The sequence below is a fragment of the Anser anser genome (assembly GCF_964211835.1).
Source record: "Anser anser genome assembly, chromosome: Z".
Classification (NCBI taxonomy): Eukaryota; Metazoa; Chordata; class Aves; order Anseriformes; family Anatidae; genus Anser; species Anser anser.
In genome coordinates, this window is record NC_139723.1 from 552,007 (window position 1) to 569,948 (window position 17,942).

The 17,942-nt window shown below is 49.0% G+C and overlaps 2 protein-coding genes across 17 annotated transcripts in view; one reads left to right on the forward strand and one right to left on the reverse strand.

The window, feature by feature from the left end:
* The window catches only part of FRMPD1 (FERM and PDZ domain containing 1), a 58,225-nt gene extending 44,598 nt beyond the window's left edge, over positions 1–13,627 (forward strand). For 8 of the 9 annotated variants that reach the window (XM_083817476.1, XM_083817477.1, XM_083817478.1 and 5 more), the window contains 9 exons: positions 313–438; positions 1,570–1,689; positions 2,006–2,142; positions 3,212–3,338; positions 3,741–3,836; positions 5,089–5,271; positions 5,706–5,853; positions 6,539–7,351; positions 8,651–13,627. In XM_083817476.1, coding sequence (XP_083673602.1) covers positions 313–438; positions 1,570–1,689; positions 2,006–2,142; positions 3,212–3,338; positions 3,741–3,836; positions 5,089–5,271; positions 5,706–5,853; positions 6,539–7,351; positions 8,651–10,983 — 4,083 coding nt within the window. In that variant the 3' untranslated portion in view covers positions 10,984–13,627. The remainder of the gene's footprint in view (positions 1–312; positions 439–1,569; positions 1,690–2,005; positions 2,143–3,211; positions 3,339–3,740; positions 3,837–5,088; positions 5,272–5,705; positions 5,854–6,538; positions 7,352–8,650) is intronic. The other variant, XM_083817480.1, reaches the window with a different exon arrangement.
* TRMT10B (tRNA methyltransferase 10B) lies at positions 13,010–17,754 on the reverse strand. Of its 8 annotated transcripts, none has more exons than XM_083817539.1 (9): positions 17,573–17,754; positions 17,378–17,486; positions 17,155–17,267; positions 16,404–16,556; positions 15,692–15,770; positions 14,756–14,823; positions 14,390–14,447; positions 13,649–13,751; positions 13,010–13,485 (listed from the first exon to the last, which is right to left on the reverse strand). In XM_083817539.1, the coding sequence occupies exons 1-9, from the start codon at positions 17,693–17,695 to the stop codon at positions 13,470–13,472; spliced, it is 822 nt and encodes a 273-aa protein (XP_083673665.1). In that variant the 5' UTR covers positions 17,696–17,754; the 3' UTR covers positions 13,010–13,469. The 8 variants fall into 8 exon arrangements, with proteins under 8 accessions (XP_083673665.1, XP_083673660.1, XP_083673661.1 ...); XM_083817534.1 differs by having other exon boundaries at positions 13,649–13,841; positions 14,324–14,447; positions 17,573–17,753; XM_083817535.1 differs by having other exon boundaries at positions 13,649–13,722; positions 14,324–14,447; positions 17,573–17,751.
* Between the last annotated feature and the right edge of the window lie 188 nt (positions 17,755–17,942).

Genomic DNA, 17,942 nt, shown 5'->3' on the forward strand with positions numbered 1-17,942 from the left:
AACTTACAGGCTTTCTCTAACCTGGAGACCTCAGTGGTCTGTCCAGATCATTGTGTTCAGAAATTGTCAGTGAAGAAAGGAAGGCACTGGTTTCCTGTGAAACACCACTAAAAAATCTGCTGCTATGTTGCTGCAGCAAGGTTGTTCTTGGCTGCAGAGGCTCTTGGGTGCCTTTGGGTGCCCTTGGCTGCCCTTTCATTGCTGTCCCACACAGCTTCCAGAGGCTGACTGGAATCATCTACACTCAGTGTGCTAGTATTGATCAACAACTGTATTTAAATATTTGACCATCCATGTGCTTTCCCTTCCCAGGATATTGTTCTCACCTTGAAGGAGAAGCTCTCTATCCGGAGCATTGCACACTTCGCCCTCACCCTGGAGGAGCAGTACAACGCAGCGAAGGTCCACTTGCTGCATGAGGAGGAGCTCATTGAGCAGGTGTGGAGAACCCCTTGCGTGGCCCCACAGCTGTGCTGGGGGGCACCGACACCAGTGAGTTGTAGCCAGCGAGGTGTGGAGAAGGCCCAGCTCCGCAGGTGTCACAAAAGAGAATGGCCTTGGCCCCATCTTCAGAGATGCTTCCCTTTTCTCTCTCTGCTTTTTGCATGTGTTACTACTGCATTAGCCAGAGCCCCCTGAGAAACAGAGCTTTCAGAAGCGCCTCACTCCCTTTAGAGAACTTGCAGAGCAATACCCACAGGCTGATGTGGCTTGGATTATGTAGAGCAATCAGGGGACGAGTATGCTTTGTGCCACCTATCAGACAGGCCCATCAACACAGAGGATCGGTTGAAATTGTCTTGAAATAGCTGTGTATTGAGCCATTTGCAGTTTCCTTGATAGTCAAAGAGTTAACCCAGCCAAGCACCAACTTTGATCAAATTCCTAATAAAAAAACAAACATGAGGTTAGCTCTGTTAGTAATTCTGTTGTTCTGTTAGTAATTCTGAGCTAATCTAATTTGGGATAATGAGTCTACTTGTGAGTCAGCAGTATGAACACGACACTTTGCTGGTTGGTGATCCACTGTAATGCAGAGAGGTTTGTTAGTTAATACCATCCATCCCTTGAGCATGTGTCTGAGAATTTCTGTGTAGATTTTGTTGATTAACTTGTACTGGATTTGCCCAGAATTAAATATGCTAATATATAACCCAGGGATCTTACATTGTAGTGAAATTATGGTGATGATCCAAGTGTCTGCTTTGGGCTGCTGTATCTTAAGACCAAACTTTAAAGCAGAGAAACCCGTCCCTTTGCAATTTTCATATGGCCTTGAAACCTCTGTCATGCTTATGCTACAAATACGAGATCAGTAGATACTAATAAAGTTCTATCAAATGCTGCTTGGGCTCTACCACAGGAAGAAGCAAAAACCAGAAAAACAATCTAAGATAGAAATACAGAAGCATCTCCCTGTGTTTGCTAAGAACAGTGGCTAATCTGCAGCCATCCCACTTGCCAGTGCTTTGAATGATTTCTGTGCGTCCGTATGAGCCAGGTGCTCAGTATGCATGTATGGAGGGACTGCACCAGTTGTTCTGGTATGATGCTGTTTGTCCATTGCAGGTGGTCCAAAAAAGAGAATCCCATGACTACCGGTGCCTCTTCAGAATTTGCTTTGTCCCAAAGGATCCCTTAGACCTCCTGCAGGAAGACCCAGTTGCCTTCGAATATCTCTACCTACAGGTGAAATTGAGGCATTTCATAATTCTGGATCTTTTCCCATCCAGTTCTCATTTCTGCTTTACGCTGAAGCATGCTTTAAGCCAGTTCAGTTACATGAATATGAAATGCAGAGCATATAAGAATAAAGCGTTTGTACTGAACTTGCATTAAATTCTTAAATCAGTTTGTGAGCTTGGCTTTTTAACAGAATGATAATGAAATGAGCTGGGTGACTCCCTCTATTTGGCCTGTAGTAGTCATGTAAGAGGTCTTATCCTGACTTCTTTCTGAGCTTCGTGATAGTGACATCATGCTAACTGAGCTCTGTTTGTTCCAGAGCTGCAGCGATGTGCTTCAGGAAAGGTTTGCTGTGGAAATGAAATGCAGCGTGGCGTTACGTCTGGCTGCTCTGCACATACAAGAGAGAATCTATGCTTGTGCTCACCCACAGAAAGTATCCTTGAAATACATTGAGTAAGTTCCAAAATTTCTGTGTTATGTTGTGAGTAAGCCTGGAAGAAATAGTGTCATCAGCTCTGTGTTTGCCCAGTATTTAGTTCCGTTTAGGAGACTGTCTCTGACCCAAAGAGACTACAGTCTGTTTGTTTTGCCTGTTGTTTTAATGCAAGGTAGCTGCCTGAGCCTCCCTGTCTTTAACCTGCTGAGTTGCCTAAATAGTATGGGTATTTTAACATCTGAGCATGTCCCTAAGCAGACAGAGATACTGATTCTGGTTCAGGAGGGACATCAGATTGCAAATCTCCTGCTTAATTGTGCTTACTAAGGCTGCTTCTGCCAGTATACTGAAATATGCAAGCTGTAATTTGGAGAGAGAAAAATCACCAAATTTTCCCAGTCAGTACTTTACATCCATTCACCCACCAGAACTTTCCCAGAAATACCTAATTTCAGTCCTTATGTGAAATAATAAGATCTGGAAAACAACACAGAAAAAGTTTTCACAAGCAGCAGGTGTGATGTGCTGCCTGCCAGTGATGTTAGATCACACTTTTCCTGAAGACCAGCCATGCTTTAAGCAATTGTCATGGGTCAATCATTAAGTAACTGGCATTGGTGCTGTAACTGCACCACAGAGCCAAAACCACCCTATACAGTGCCACTGATTCCCTGTGTACAGCCAGACATACTCAACCGCATGCTGTTAGTGGAGAGTGAGAAGCAAGTACAGACCAGTACACCGTTCTTAGGTCGTGGATATTTAATACTTCAGTTGAGTAAACTTTTCAGCAAAACAGATGTGCCATGTTTTTGGGTCTAGGGAACCAGAGATATTGAAATGTAGTAATCATGTAACCGAAGTAAAGTGATTGTAAAGACAGAGTTTTCATCCTGTGCGTGGCAAGGACAGACAAGACCAATATGCTTACTGAGCTTTTAGATTGTCTCCTGCACAGCAGGTGTTTTGCATGAGACCACATGTGCCTCCGACCCCATCAGCTGGCTGCCGTTCAGCATGTTCCCTTGTTGCTGTGGGACAGCGCAGTTGGGACCTTTTTCATTCCCCTTCCTGTCTTTCTGGCAGGAGAGACTGGGGAATTGAAAACTTCATCTCACCAACTTTGCTTCGAAACATGAGAGGGAAGGATATCAAGAAAGCCATCAGCTACCATATGAAGCGGAACCAGATCCTGCTGGACCCTCGGCAGAAGGTAGTACGCGTGGCCTGCGTTTGAGGTGCTTCCTGGAATGCTGGCAGCATTTCTCAAGGCCGAAGAGGGCATGTCTTTCCTGTGCGGGTCTCTTCTCTGTGTGACTGCTTGTTGTTTGTTTGTTTTTTCCTCATATTTTCATTTTGTCATCTCTGCAGCATATGCACCCTAATTTTCCCAAAAAGTGTGTTGTGATGCAGTTTGCTTGTGCAGTTGTCAGATGGTAATTGTGGTAATATAGTATGGTTCTATTCAGATTTATTGCATATGGAAAGCAAGCTATATGTGTTGGTCAGATACTGTGTCCTGCATGAAAAGAATGTCTTCTAGCCAGTAGGCTACCTGACAAATCTTATTCTCTGTCACGTTTCTAAACGATGTTTCTTCTCTTGCAAAATGAAGCATATGCTCGCAGCAGTCCAAGTGCGTCTGAACTACCTACAAATCCTGAGTGACCTGAAGATGTACAACGGGAAGATCTTTAATGCCACCCTGATGGTATGAGTGCTGTTTATCAATGTAATTGGGGTTTGATATGCTGTCTCAATGCCTCCTCTGTGCATCTTCCATGCGGTGTACTTGGACAATAACTGGGAATCCAGGACACAAGGAGTAGTTTTACCCTTTTTTTTTCCACTGGTGAACAAGATCAGGTCTAAACCAAAGCAAACCCTATCCAAAGCAAGAATATTTAAATATTGTTCTACATTGTTGATGTAAGACTAGCAGCTGAGCCTTCTTCCATGTCTTTGCTTTGTTGATGCTCGTAGAAAATGTAACATTGGCTCTGCTGATGCTGTTTCAATGAGCTCCAGTATAATACCACTCTTACCTGCCCTGGGACATCATGGTAATTATTGGTCAGGGTGTCTGCAAGGGTAACTCAGCATAGCTCCACTGAAGTCAATAACAGTTACCCGATAATTATGCATAGTTTCCTAATTGAAGTTTGTGACTGGCCCTTCGGATGAACTCTGTCCATGTTTTGAATGTCAAAAGGCATTCAAAGATTAAGATCTGAGCATGTTTCAAGAACAACTGTTATGAAAATGTTTTGGCCAATCTTAAACCTTTCTGTAAAAAAGAACGCTGTTCAGGCAAGAGGTTTCTTGGCTAGTTGCCTCTCCCCGTGTGGATCTGTAATGAATGATGGACCACAAGCAGTTCATAGAGTGCTGAGCAGTGTAGGTGGGCCTGTACCAGAGGAGGACCTTTCTGAATGGTTTGCAGTAATGTCTAGGTTTACACTTATGTGCAAATTGAAATATTTCTGCCAAACTATATGGGCATTAAGTTAACACATTTTTTTTTTCAAGTGTCTGATCCTAACAGAAAGTCTTGATATTGCTTCCAAAACCAAAAATGCCTTCTTGAAGTTTCTGGCCAGCTCCAGTAGGTCTTACTAGGTCTATCTGGCACAGCCAGCCAGGTGACACTTCTGATAGCAAGCTGCTGCTGACCACCTCTTTGGATCTGCTAGATGGCTGGTGCACCTCTGGGGCCACCTGCCTTGGGGACACAGGGAAACTGGCGGTCCCCAAGTCAGAGAAGAGAACGGCCAGGAGCAGGTGACCTGACGGCCTGTAAGTAACAAGGGGCTCCCTTTGCAGCTGGCTAGAGTCCAGTTGTAAAGGGAGTCCAGTGTTAAAAGATACCACAAAAGAATGGGTGGCTGAGGAGTCCCTGCCCAGCACAGGCAAATGGGTTCCTGCTTAGATTTCAGCTAAAGATTCAACCTCTCTCCCTACAGCTACAGGACAGAGAATCATACGTTGCATTGCTGGTGGGTGCCAAGTATGGGGTGAGCCAGATTATCAATAGCAAGCTAAACATCATAACAAGTCTGGCAGAGTTTGCAAACATCAGTAGGGTGGAGCTTACAGAGGAGTCTGAGAAAGTGAGCATGGTAAAAATCTACCTACAGGATCTGAAGGTAAGTGGTGCTCTGGTGGTAGCCAGCATGTGGCTGTGTCAGGGACAGAGAAAAAGGGGGGAGTCATGCACACTGTCTTTTTTTTTTTTAATTAAATCTGACATTAAGCTGATGGTATCATTATTACAAAAGGCTTAGAATAGACTAAGAAGGGAGAGCTTATAGGAAGAATATCAAATGAGCGAAGAAAAGTTGTTACTCTTGCTGTGCTTTATCAGTGAGACCTATCAAAGAAAACACAACAAAAACTATTTCTCTTCTTTCTCTGTGTTTCATACAGAAACAGAGTGCTGTACAATTATGGCCATATGGGGGAGAGGAAATGTCTTTTCAGTGTGCCGCATGTTCCTGCAGATTGTGGTACAGGTGATGTTTGCCTGTTCTAACATTGTTGCTGTTTTCTGTTCCCCTACTGAAAAAAAAAAAAAAAAAAGATGCTGACCCTGCTGCTGGAATCAAACAGTGCAAAAGATCTTGTTTGCCTCATCATTGGCTACTACAGACTGTTCGTGGATGCGAATGCCTGCATATTTACTTGGGGAGAGAAAAGACAGCAACCGCACCGTGTCTCAGCTGAAGAAGGTTAATTTGCCAAAGAATGGGGAGAAAGTGGGTGGATCATCCAGCAGTATTGGTGTTATTCCCTCTTGAGAACAGTGTCATGGTAGAACAGTAGCCTGGGAATGAACAGTGACAACTACAAAATTTTGAGACTATCAGCCTTGGTGTCACTGCCATTTTTCCTTGAACCCCAGACCTGTTGGGCAGGGGGAGAGAAGGAGTGATTATCATCTTTCTCCAAGAAGTGGAGGCTGTTTCTGTCATTGAAATAGCAAACCTGTTACTGAGCACTTGTGCTCTTTTACCAGCCTCCAGAACAATTTACCCTCTGGCCAGCATCTGCTGGCCAGGAGAAGGAGAATCTGTTTGCCATGCTGTCCTGTCTCTTGTAAGGATAACTCCAGTCTAATAGGGTTTGCAGGCAGAGGCTTTAGGCAACGTGTTGCCTGGCTGCTTTTCTGCAGCTCCCTTTGGTTACTGTTCTGCAGTAAAACCAGACAAAGCAGGCAGGAAGGACCAAGCCTCCACTTACGGGTTATGACCCTGCAGGTCAGATTGCATCTTTACGTTGTTTACTGATGAGGAACTGAAGGCAGAGTTCTCTGGGCTTTGAATCCCTACTGTGTGACCAAGTTTGTAAACCCTTTTCTGGCAGTTCCTCTTTGCCACCGCAAAGGACAGGCTGACAGATGTGTTTAAATCACAGGATATGAATCTCGAACCTGCAGTGATTCTGAAGACTCCTGGGAACTGGATTCCTCCTCGGAGCATTGCTTGGGCATGCCTGCAGCATACAGCAGCACCCCTCCTGTGTGCGAGAAGGAGCTGGGAGAGCTTCACAGCCGAGAGGAGGACAGCACAAAGCCCCAAGCTGGAGGAAGTGACCAACACGATGCGGGTGGCAACACAACAGACAGTACATCTGAGGCTTCAGATTCAGCCAACACAGAGAGCCGGGGGTTTAAGACGAGTGGCTCAAGTGACTCAATGGATGCACTGGAGGAAGATGAGTTGGAAGCTTGCTCTTCCTCCAGGCCAGAGTTCTTCCACTTCTACACACCAACTGTGCACGAAATGAACAACTCAGATGAGAGTTTCTTCCCCATTTGTGCTGCAGAAGGCTCCAGAAGGGCAGAAGACAGGGACTTCTTCTGTTTCTTGCAGGTACCAGAAGCAGAGGAGCACGGATGTGAGCACAGCCCGTGGGAGGAGAGAGGAGTGGACATCGGTGTGTCTATGCTAGGGACCAAGCTATCTGAGAGAAATGCCATGGGCTATTACAGCCTGTGTTGCAGCGTATCCCCTGCAGGTAGTGTAGAGAAGAGCAACATCACTCACAGCCCTGGAAGAAGTCCTTGGAAAGATGTGTCTGCCCAGGAAGAGGCACACTGTGGAGCGGAGCAGGCAGCAGAAGCAAGCGATCTCATTTTGGAGCCACCCCCGGGCTTTGGTGACACCAGCTCAGAGGAAGAGTTCTACGACGCTGCAGACAGCCTCAGCCCCCCAGACACCCTGGCAGGTAAACCCGTACCCACCCACTGCAGGTCACCTCCTGTTCTCACCTTCCTTCCTTCTCCTGAGCTGGGGTGATGCCTGTTTGCCATGTCAGTCTTCTGAGAAAGAGCATCCTTCAGCTGTTCATAGTTTTCCCAAGATTGTTGAAAGACCTTTGAACACCCGTTCTCTGCAAGCCACTCTTCATCGAGAATACTTTACAAAGCTGTCAGTGAGTGTGCATATAGAGGTCAGAACAGCAGCCTGGCAGGGAGATTTGTCTTCACATCTAAGCACTCAGTCTGAAAAAGAGTCAGTTTTCAAATGAGTTTGGCGTTCTGGGAAGTCCCCAGGTTTCTGGAGGAATTCCAGAATACCAAAGTATGGCTCTGTCTGATCTTGAAGCCATCGTGCTGCAGGAGTAAGTTCTGTGCATCCTTCTGTATAGGCTGAGTCTTTGGTGATGGAAGAGGTAATGAGTTCCAGAAACAGAATGCAGGAAAGATGTATGCCCTGGCACTAGCAGACACCTTGATGACAGATATTCCTGGTAGGCACTACCTTCACTCTGCTATTCTCCTTCAAGTTTTGGGAAAGCTGGAAGCTGTAAAACAGCTTATTGTTCCATGCACCCCTGAGATCAAAACAAATTTAGGGGTTAGAGGCATGCTATGTAAATGGGGTGGGTAGACTTACGGCTGAGCAACAGCTCTCTGTAATTGTATTTTCTCAGAAAGGAGAGGATTCTTGTTTTCTGAATTAACCGGCTCTGCTAGCACTGACTGAACTTAAGAATTCATTTTATGTAGTTAAAACAATGTTGGCTTTTGAGTTCATGCATGGTGACAATACAGTGTTCAGGCACGAAACTGTCATCTCTGTGTGTTTTTATGATCTAAATATCCGGGCTGGAAATTTCCGATGCTTCTCTTCAGTGTTAATAAATCTGCTCCTGTAGGTAATACTCTAGCGTGCTGCTTTTATCAGCAAATTTAACTTGAGAATTATAGCTGTACCTGCAGTCAGATCAAGTGACTTCAGTAAGCGAGGGGAGAGACTCTCCAGCTCCTTTCATAACTAATCCTCTACTTCAGTTTTTGTAGCCATAGGCCCATATACATTTTTCTTGATGTAGCTCAGTCCAAGTTGGTGCGTGACAATAAGAGAGGCTTTCCTTTGGCACTTAGGAAGCAGGCTCTGCTGCCAAACCCTTATGTCTGCAATTGCAGGACTTGAGTTAAAAGCTTTTTGGCCCACTATGTAGGTGTATCTGTATCCTGCTGCCTGGGGCCATTTTCTGACTTGCATCTTCTTTCTTTGCCAGCAGGCTACAAGATGATGTCCCGGGAAGGTACAGACAACTCCTGCATGCTGAAGAAACCAAGGTGTTACAGCCTGGGGGAAAACCTAACGACAAGGCAGACAGCAAGAGAGAAGTATGGAAAGGAGAAGCAGCTGACATATGCCAAGAGCCTGAGGAAGAGGAGATCTTTTCTGAAAACCAATTACACCTCACAGGTCACTTTCCCACTGGCTTTACCAGACTCTCTGCAGAGCTACTGCACTTGGCCACCCACACCACCACTGCTTGCTCAGCCCCTAGATCCACCCTCCCCAGAGAACTTCAAGGAGGATGCAGAATCGGGACTTCCTGCTGCCACCCAGGCCCAGAGAGACACTGCTAGCACAAACCCGTCCTCTGACATGATGGAAATGGAGCCTGACACCATGGAAACAAAGTCAGTGACTGATTTGGTGGTTTCTTCCATTTCAGCTGTTCGCCTGCAGGGTGACCACAGGGAGGAGAGTGCAGATGTTGCCATACCTGTGGATGACCTTTGTCCAGCACGTGCTGTATACCCACCTTTCTTGTTCCTGGAGGAGCCCATGTACCTTCCCAGGGAACAAAGCAGAGTTGTCCAGGAAAGTCCCACAATGAAGGTAAATACCGGGTGGCCAAGTGATGAGAGTTGTGTGAGCATCGGAGATTGGCTGGCCCAAGCAGCACCGGGAGGGGAGGGTGAGAAGATGGAAGCCAAGCATGAGGCTGGCAGTGTCCCTCTGTTCCAGGTCCAAGAGGTGACTTGCCCTGCTAATGAATGTACTCTGCCGTCTCCATGCCGTGGTGCCAGCATGGCCATTCCCCATGGGGTGGCACAGGACCAGGATCTGCTTCCTACTGCTGGCAGGCAAGCTACGTGCGAGGAGCCTGTCCTGGCTCCCTGTGAAGAAGGAAAAGCTAACCTTGACAGCTGTGCTGTCTACAAGAGTGACCATGCCTCATCACAGGCAAAAAACAGACAAGAAATAAACAAGGAAGCCTTACAGAAAGTGCACAGTAAAAATCACATGGGCTTTCCAGATGCAACCCAGCTGTTAACAGATTGCAGCAGCACCTCAGGGGTTATAACTCGCCTCTCCTGGCTCTCATTTGGTGCGAGATCAGACCTAACTTCACCCAGCCCATCTCAGAAGAGGATAGATGCCCCACTAGAGCTTTTGGACTCTCAGAGGGCCAGTAGGTGCCTAGAGGTTGATGTTGTCAGAAAGCAGATGCAGACATCCTCAGCTACACTACCCTTTGAGAAAGAGTTGAAAAGCAGACATGGGCTGGATGAAGGGGAGTCCAGAAAACACACAGAAAATGTTGCTCACGAACAGACTTGGTCTGTTCGGACTTCTCCCAGAGAACAGGTTACAGAAGTGGAGAAAGACTCTCCCCTGACTCCTTCTCAAGGGCTTTCCATCTCCTCAGGCCCAATTCCCTTGGGCTCATTGGAAAAAAGAGCTGGAGACCACAGGACTTCAAATTACTCCTTCCTCTGCTTTAACCATAAGAAGGATGAGCAGGCGCTTTCTGGACCCATCATGACCAGATTTTGGGGATTTTCCATGATGAAGACATCACCACCACAATTTGGAATGGACAAGTGCAGCTGTCAGCTATCCTATGTCAGCTGCTTCCACAGGCCTGATGAAGAAGGAGAGCAGGAAACCACCATTCCTATGTGCAGCTTGTTTCTGCAGCCCCTCACTACCCCACCATCCACCAGCCGCAGTCTTCCTGGGTCCTCTGTGGACAGTTACCCTGTGACCACTGCTAGGGACAAGGCTGTGTGGGACCCTCACGTCCAAGCCCTCAGCCAGCTGAATGACCAAGCACAGATGAGCCCCGCAGACTTCTCCTGCTTCCTAGCCTACACTACAGAGCTCCGGGAGGTTGTGGGAAACCTCTCAGGGAGCCAAGCAACCCACCTGCAAGACCGATGTGCTGAGCAGGGTGCTGAGAGCAAGGGTGCCCTTGGCTTAGCCTCCCAGGACCTGCTGTCCAGTTGCAAGGAGCTTCTGAAAATAGAGCGGCCACTTGAAGAACTGCAGGATGCTTTGAGGGTGACATTTGGGCACCTTGTTCAGCTGGCAGTGGCCTGCTTCCAGGTGACACACTGCCGGCTGTGCAGGCAGAGGCAGCAGGAGCTCAGGGCCGCGCTCGTGGATGTGGTAGGCACCTATCACCAGTTTGTGCAGGCTGTTCACCAGCAGCTTCACAGGCAAGGCTGCCCAGACCTGGGCACCAAGCTCCTCACTCGCCAGCACACAGCCCTTACTGCTGCCATGTTTTGCCTTCTGCAGCAGTTCAGGGTACCCCCGTTGTTTTGACAGGCCAGTTGGTGGCAGATGGATGCAGTGAGTGGAGAAGAGCTCAGATGTGTTCCCTCCGTGCATTACCAGGCTCTCCTGCCTAGGATGTTTAGACCCCCCAGCTCAGCAAATAGTCATGGGAGGGCATGTCCATGCACATCGGCAACTGCCCAGTTCAGGGGTGGCCATGGGGAAGGGCATGCCCCGCTCTAGCCAAGCTTTGTGTAATTCTGTGTACACAAGCACTGTGTAATATGCAAACTCATAGAGCGCTTCAGTAACTTATATATCTAGCCTGGGGTTCACCCCTCACCTCCTGAACGCTTTGCAGATGGCCAGTCTCAGGGTGGTGGCCTAGCCACCTTCTGTCACCTGTGGAGAGAGCCTTTTGTCTGCCTTTCCTCAGTCCTTACAAACACGCCAGGCAGAGAGATGACCAAGCAGGCTCTGAACTTGAGTGAGATCAAAGCCCACCCTGCTCTGACAAAGAAACCCAGGCTGCTTGGTCCAGCCTCTGTGGCTGAGCTTGTGATAGAAAACACTTCAGGGGGGAAAAAATATATATGCTGTTTAACTGCTTTTGCAACGGTGATAGAGGTTTTCCCAGGCTGGGGATACACCATATCCTCTCCTTCTGACATGGTTTCTGCATGTCAGCCATATCTTCTGTTTCCATTTGCTGATGCTAAAGAAAGTCCCTAATCAGCATCCTCTTCCCTTTGCCCCCCTCGCCGTGCTATAACAGCTATTTAAGAATCCCTGTCTTCTGAAAAAGGAAGTCCTAAGACTGAAGTACCAACTTGACAGCCATGGAGATGAACCATGATGTCAGCCTCCCTTGGAGAAGGCAAGCCCCTTTTCCCAACTTTCTTGTCAATAGCTCGTCTTGCATTATGTGCTAGGTATCCCTAGCTACATATGAGCTGTTAGCATGTAAATGTTTTCTAAGTTGTCTAGTCAAACAGTGTGCCTTCCACTGCTGGAGGCACATCCTCAGCTCTCCAGTGATAAAGAAGGCAGGAAAAGGTCTCTGAGCGCTATTTTCTGACTTAGGAATTTGCTTGCAGGGGTGGTGCTTTCAACAGTCCCTGCAGATGAGTGTGCTCAGAATGGAGGGGTCTGCCTAAGGCAGCAAAGGGGAGCCGGCAGACCCTCAGCTGCCTTGTTCCATGCAAGGTCACCCCATCTCATGTGCCCAGGCAGTGGGTGGTCAGGACTGTCCCATGATTCTGGAGTAAAGGACAAGTCCTTGCAGCTGAACCCTGGTGTAGGAGATGGAGGCAGCTGAGGGTGCTGGCTGGTGGGTGCTACACGGATGTTCTAGCAGTCCTAAGGGACCTTGCAAGCCAGGGAGATGCTGAAAAGCACCCATAAGAATCTGGCAGCCTTTAGCAGCCCTACATTGACTCCACTGTAGGTGCTGCCTCTTACTGTGCACCTACAGGCGGCAAGCTACCCGAGGGCCATCTGCTTTCCTAGCTGCAGAGGCTAAAGTGCCTTCAGCCACTGGGGAGGATAGCTGAATATTCACTGAAGCAGGATTTTGTGATTATCACTGGCAGGTCGTTTTAGTTAGTGTGTGTGCTGCTGCCTAACAATCTCAGGGGATGAATTAGCAAGTTAAAATCTCTTATACTTAAGCCAAAGTGCAGACTTGCTGTTTTAGCAGGGTGCAGTGACACCTAACTATGCACTAACAACTGATGAGTAGGGCAATGTGACTACAAACAGGAAGAGCCCATGGGATACAACAAAGCAACAGGCACCTGCAAAGACAAATTCAGCCTATATGGGGATCAACAACTACTGCCTATCAACAGCTTCAGTCATTGACAGTAGGTGTTCTTGTTTGTTTTTAAAGCAACAATGACTTTGGTAACTTTATCTTGTGTGCATCAAAAATGCTCTCTGCTCAGGACATAAAATGCGTCATGGTTCTGCTCTGTGCATAGTCAAATCCCAGATACCTTTTCAAGAGGAACATCAGAGTTAGTGAACTTCACACATTAGTGCAGGACGACGGATAATGATAACGCAGCAGTAACTGTAAGGATGCAATGGAACTTTAAACATTTTATTTTAGGTTGTGAGCAGCATGAACAGAATTACCTACAGGCTTCAGCAACACACCAAGTCTTCAAGAGGTATGAAGAAAATAGCACATGGTGTACCTATGAACTTTGTTCATTGCAGAATCTCTTCCCATCCTGGGTTCCCCAATTAGAACAGCACTGTTCTTTTCCTTGGGAGGAAGGACTTTTACTCAACAATGTGCTCTGCAACTCTTCCTATTTAATCAAGGTGAAAGAAATACTGTTAAGCTCTCCTCCCTGTCTTAGAACAGTTGCAGGCTTAAGAGTCACAGATTCTCCATTTTTGTTTGCAGATGCTTGTTAAACTGAATTCCTGTCAGTTCTTCGTTGGTGCCAAGGCTCAACTGGCTTTTGTTTTTCATTTCAGGATGAAAAGTCATTTCCAGCATTGTACTGCTGAGGCAGAATGTGTCACTCTTGACAAGGTCTGTATGCAAATAAATTTAAGCAGAGCTGTTTTTTCTACACACGTTCACGCTGGTGCCTCTGCTTGAAATCTGAAGTTTGCTGCTCTTCCCTGCAGAACTCCTTAACATCAGAAAATAAAAGAGTTTTCTCGTGCATTGTCATGCTGAGGTATCTCCACTTACTTCTCTGCATCTGGAAGCACGTAGCCTTTTCCAGAAGAAACTCCAGCTTTCAAGGCATCTGGCCAACTTCGGGTCTTGTAGTAAGTTGACAAGACATCAAAGACTGTTAGGAACAGAGGGATGTACCATGCTCTGACACTGTTATCCATGGCAAGCCACGCTACATATTCCACTGGCTGCAAAACATCAGGAACTGAGAACAGATGATGCTAGAGGAGGTTAGCATAGGGCTTGTGCTCCTTTTCACTTCAAATCTTACAAGCAAATGTGTAAGGTAGCTTATCTGAGAGCAAGTGACATACCTATTTTGATGATGACAGGGAAGCTCTGACTAGGAAAAGCACAGGCTTTGTCAGCCAAAGCAACTTGCCTTGATTCAGGCTGACACAGGCCTGTCCTCCCTTGCCTAGGACCTTGAGTGCGTTCTAGCAAGGGCAGCCTCCTCACACTGAATTGTGCAAAGCTAGTTATTCAGTCCTGCTCCCTGAGAATGGGCTGATACAGAAGAGTGTGAGACCTTTAAAGCTGAAACACTAGGGACAAGGCCTAGCAAAAGAAAAGTCTGCTACCAGTTTCCCCCACCACTCAGTACTATGCCTCCATTTTGAATGCTCTTTCAGAGCCTGTTAACTTTACCCACCCAGGCACATGCCAGGACATGGCCCAGCCCCTCACCTTGATTAATTGCCAGTGTCTCTGAGTGGTAGTTCTTGGTGTTTACAGCTTTTACCATGTACTCACGAATTGGGAGGCGGGCTGTCTGCAAGGACTGCTCTTGTGCCCTTCGCAGGGTCAGCTTCTGTAAGGGAAACAAGAACAAGGTACCCAACGTGCACAAACATATATAGCATGCACATCATCTTGAGTACAAGCAGCTGTGAAGCTGGAAACTGTACTGGAGTTTGTTTCACTCAGACTGTTCTGGTCTCTGCCCTGGTGCTGGATCCAGGCAGAACCTTGAAGTTCTGTGAGAAAAACGGATGGTGGCACAATAGTGATGTCTCAAATTAGGGCAGCAGCAGCAGCACAGGGTGCTGCCACTTGGATGTCTGCTCAGTAGAACGTGGGGCAGACCAGACTTTCAGGTTCCAACAGGCTACTACCCACCTTGTGAATACTTTCATCCACCAGGCCTCCAAGGATGTACACTTTTTTTGGATCAATATCTTCAAGGACTAGAAACAAGATAAGTACACGCTCATCACCTAAAACAGTAAAGTCATGCGCTACACCATTCTCCAGGCAAGGCCCAACTTACATGAGAAAGCTGTGGCCAGTCACCTTTCACCCTCAGACTGTGCAGGAAGCCAAGGCTTCTAAGACAGAAGTGTCTGCCTGAACCTGCAGGCAGCGTGAAAAGGGGAGAGCACACGTAGACTGAAAGCACAGACTGCCAGAGATGTAGCTCTATAAGCAATGCTTTGCTCCTTGTCGTAACTTCTATTCTGGCGCATGGCTGATGTGGTGAGTGTGATCCTAATCTGCTCTGCAGTTAGCTTCCCACTGTCAGGGTCACCTACCAAACAAATACACACACACACCCTAACCAGATTCTTTATCAGAACTGCTTTCTTTCATGGAACAGGAAAGGGATCTGTGTCCCCATGAACATGGGGCCAGGTAGAAACAGGGAGAAGAGAAAATGAACTCAGCACCAAATTAAACAATAAAGGGGATATTGTAGCCACTGTGTTATTTCAAAGAAAGATGCTGTTTATACTGCATCCAAAACTGCCACAGCATCTCTACTTTTCTACTTGGTAGCATAACAAACTGCAGGTGTCTACACAGAGTTTTAGGTTAGGTTTGCTGCAAATCACAAGCAGCACTGCTTCAGAACCTCATCCCGTGCCAAACAGATTGAAATTGCAGTAGACTGAGCATCTGATCTAAGGACACTGTATATCTCATGCAGCTTGAGACAATGAATGCTTGGAATTGAATCATACGATGCATGAAATATTCCTAAAATAAAAGCTTAAAAAAAAAAAAAATCAATCCTATGCCTTGGTTCCCTGTGCCTAAAGCAAGTAAAATATTTACCATTCTCAGAGTCAGGAGTGAGATAAACAATTGCATCTAAAGGAAACAGGTCCAGGTAACTTTCTTGAGTAGTATCCATCTGAAAAATGCAACACAGTGAGAGAAGCCCATTAGTCCTAAGTTCAGCTGCCACCCACTCCCAGACAGAAAGAAGCATACTGAAACTGATACCACTGCTTTTTGGTGTTAAGAGCCCTACAAATAAGTTTTTTGTTTTGTTTTTCTTTTTTTAACTGAAAAAAAATTCTACGTGGGCACTGATTGAGTACCTCAAGATCCATTAAATTCTCATCAAAATCTCTAGACATGGTTTGAGATAGAGAGATAAACAATTTCCTAATTTCAAATGAGATTTTAATTCTTGAAAGATTCAGGAATCTCCATTTCATGTGTTTTTCTCCCCTGACTATTACAACACATGGCCCCAGGCATGCTACAGAACACATAGCTCAATGTCACTACTGTAACCTGCATGTGTGGGTCCCATCCGTAAGTCCCACTGAGCTTGGTACAGAAGGCCGGGTCAGCCTACCACGGACCTGCATGCCGACACCACTCACAGCTCTCATCTGAGCACATCTCAGCCTGTCTTGGGTCAACATGGAGGGCTAGCAGCATGGCTGTAGGGTGCCATTAGACAGGAAAACAAGCCACTGGAATGGGACAGGCTTTCCTTCTAGGCCTCAAAAGCACTGTAGACAGAAACCCTTACCAAGTAATTGGAGAAGCCGTCATTCATACGAAAGCATTCCTCATAGATCAACGAGCCCACGACAAACTCCGTCAGATAGAGCCAAAATGGCTTCTCGGCCTGTCTGTTGGCCCCGTAGAGTCTCCTGATCTGAGAGGCAAGGCGGCTTGTTTCCTTCCAAGAGATAACAAGCATCATATTAACAAGCGACCTGCAAACCTCAGGGCCAGGAGCACCATGGCTCTGTCTGCCATGCATGACACTGGCTGGCTGCTGAGGGAAGGTGCAGGGAGCGCAGCTCTGTTGCCTTCAGGTCTCGCTGAAAACCCGACTGCCAAGTGCCCAGGCAGCCTGTGCTGGGGAGCAACAGCCAGAGGCAGGCCCTGAGGTGGAGAAATGGCCAAAACCAGGAGGGTCCTGCGTCCCCCAAGAAATTCAGCTCAGGAGAGCTGCCACATCCCCCTCGGTGTGTGCACCCTCATCAGCCCCAGCTCCAGCTGAGCTGGTGGGCTCCTCAGGGCTTCCGAGCAGGGCCAGGACAGACCGGCGACCTGCCCAGCTGCCTCCTCGCCCGCTGCCGCCGCCCTCCGCGCCCCCCCTGGAAGCGCTTCCTGCCAGGATCCTTCCCGCAGACGCAGCGCAGGACTGAGGGGTGGCGGCAGCGGCTGCCGGGCCGCGTTGAGGCCGCAGCAGAACGAGTCCCCGGCGCGCTGAGGAGGTTCAGGGCCCGGGGGAGAGGCCGGGCTGGCAGCAGCGGGCAGCGGCCCCGTACCTTCAGCGTCATGCTGTCGGCCATGCCGAGGTCCACGCAGAGCCGGGGCCCCGACGCCCGGGCCTCCAGAAGCCGCTCCTCCGCCAGGGCCTTGCTGTGCCGGCGGGCAGCCCCTGCGGGACAGAGCCGAGAGAGGTCGCGGGGCTTCGCCGCGCCCGCGTCCCGCCTGCGCCCCGGGCGGGCAGCGACCCCCAGCCGCGCCCGGCCCCGCTCCGCGCCTCACCTCGGCCCCCGGCCCGCCGCGCCCGGCTCCGCTCCCTCTCCTGCCGCCGCCGCCTCCTCCGCGCCGCCAGCACCCGCTCCCAGCGCCTCCGCTTCCGCAGGACATTCCTCTGCGGGGCGGGAGGGCGGCGACACGGCTCAGGGCCCGCGACCGACCCGGCGCCGACCCGGCCCCGGCCCCGGCCCCGGCACCCACCGAGCACGGCTCCGCTCCGCCCGCCCGCGCCGCGCTCGGGCCCGCGGCCGACGGCTCGATCCGCAGCAGGCGGAGGGCCTCGCGGAGCGCCGCCGCCTCCCCCGCCGCGCTGCCGCCCTCCATCGGCGCCGCGTTCCGCTGCGCTCCGCTCCGGGGCTGCCCGCGGTGGGCGGAGGGGGGCGGGCCCAGGGCGGAGCGGAGGGCAGCGGCCAGCGGGCGGGCGGTACCTCGGGGCCCGGCGCCGAGCCGTGGCCGCTTCTCGTTCCGCGCTGCGGGCCGGGGGCCGGCAGGGAGGCGTTGCTGCGCAGGGACAGCCGCAGGAAGGCTCGGCCGCGGCCTGCCCGGTGCCTCGGGAGCTGCTTTCACGCAG